This window comes from Montipora foliosa, chromosome 1 (genome assembly GCF_036669935.1).
Source record: "Montipora foliosa isolate CH-2021 chromosome 1, ASM3666993v2, whole genome shotgun sequence".
NCBI classification, from domain to species: domain Eukaryota; kingdom Metazoa; phylum Cnidaria; class Anthozoa; order Scleractinia; family Acroporidae; genus Montipora; species Montipora foliosa.
In genome coordinates, this window is record NC_090869.1 from 13,839,107 (window position 1) to 13,840,502 (window position 1,396).

A 1,396-nucleotide genomic window follows, 5' to 3' on the forward strand; every position below is an offset into this window, starting at 1 on the left:
TGGATTATCATAATATCAATTAAGAAAAGAATAAAGCTCTGTTTCTCGAAATTGGTTGACTGATACTGGAGCTTAAAAACTCGGACTTCAAACATCTTAGGATCAAAGGAATGCCTAAGATTTCCTTGAATGAAGATCGAACAGGATCTTTATTTTACTCGAATAAAAGAAAAAAAACACATGGTCGATTTTCTTTTTCACCGATCCATCATAAAAGTTACTTTACTCATTACTGCGATGACGCTTCCGGTCATAATTAGGATAATGGGTTACAATACAAAGTTTCCGCGCACTCTGAATGATTAATGGTTAAAAGGTGACCACGGAAACTAGCTCGACCAGCAGAAAAATATTACAGCGATGAAAACCGCTTTTTTCTGGTTTACTTTGGTGTTTTTAGCGACTCTTAACAACCTATGGGAAGTTTCAACAAACGATGACTCCTGCGCACGCGGGAGTGTTTTTGAAACGCAACTTGGTAAGTAAAGATCCCAGTGCCGCAAAATTTATCTTGCTTTCTTTCTTTCCTGTTCGTTGTCAGTGTGAAAATGTAAAACACGTACAGGAAAGTCCGTCTCGAAAATTAAGCGTCCCTTGCAAATTTGCTGCAAATAAAAGTTCAACAAGCTAATCCTATTTGTAACCTGTAATTTTTCAGGGGCACCCAACGTCAATTTTCGGAAAATATCTGTTCGGAAGACGATTTGATTTGAAATTTTCGAAAAGGTAACTTTTGATCACTAGAATTTCAGCTAGGAAATCCGAACAGATGAAAACATTTTAGGGGATAAAAATATGCCTATATCTACCGTTTAAATACTAAAATACGTTTAACAATGCTATGTTTAAGTGGTTTTGAATTATATTCTCGTTGGGTGCCCCTGATTTTTGTCATCTTCCATTTTCTCTCACTTTTTCGCGTGATCAGTTCTGTTTCTTATGCACCTAGATTAAACGTATTTACAGTATTTTCTCACTCTGATTTATGGCAATTCGGTAAGTAAACATCTGCCGTAAAATTTTAGTTTTGATTTCATGTTAAAACTGAACTCTCTCCCTGCTCAATGTCCGTGTGAATGCATAACTGCTACAGGAAAGTGATCTCGATCGATAAATTAGGCGTTCCTTGCAACTTAATTAATGACTTTGCTCGAAAGTAAAGTTCAACAAGCTAATCCTGTTTGTAACCGGTCTGTTTGTTGTCTTCCATTTTCTCTCACTTTTGCGGGGAAATTGAAGCAAAGCGGCTCAGTTCTGTTTCTCATGCACCTAAATTTAAATTTACAGACGGTATGCCTTTGAAACCGTTTCAAAAGTCCTGAACTTTTTCTCACTCTGACTTCTTGCTTGCGATAAATGAAAATAGTTCGCATAAGAAGCGATTTAGAGTACAATT

The 1,396-nt window shown here is 36.5% G+C and overlaps 1 protein-coding gene across 1 annotated transcript in view; it reads left to right on the plus strand.

Annotated features, from left to right (window-relative positions):
* The first annotated feature begins 328 nt into the window (after positions 1-328).
* Positions 329-1,396, plus strand: part of LOC137975169 (uncharacterized) — a 9,649-nt gene continuing 8,581 nt past the window's right edge. The window contains exon 1 of the mRNA XM_068822258.1: positions 329-478. Coding sequence (XP_068678359.1) covers positions 361-478 — 118 coding nt within the window. The 5' untranslated portion in view covers positions 329-360. The remainder of the gene's footprint in view (positions 479-1,396) is intronic.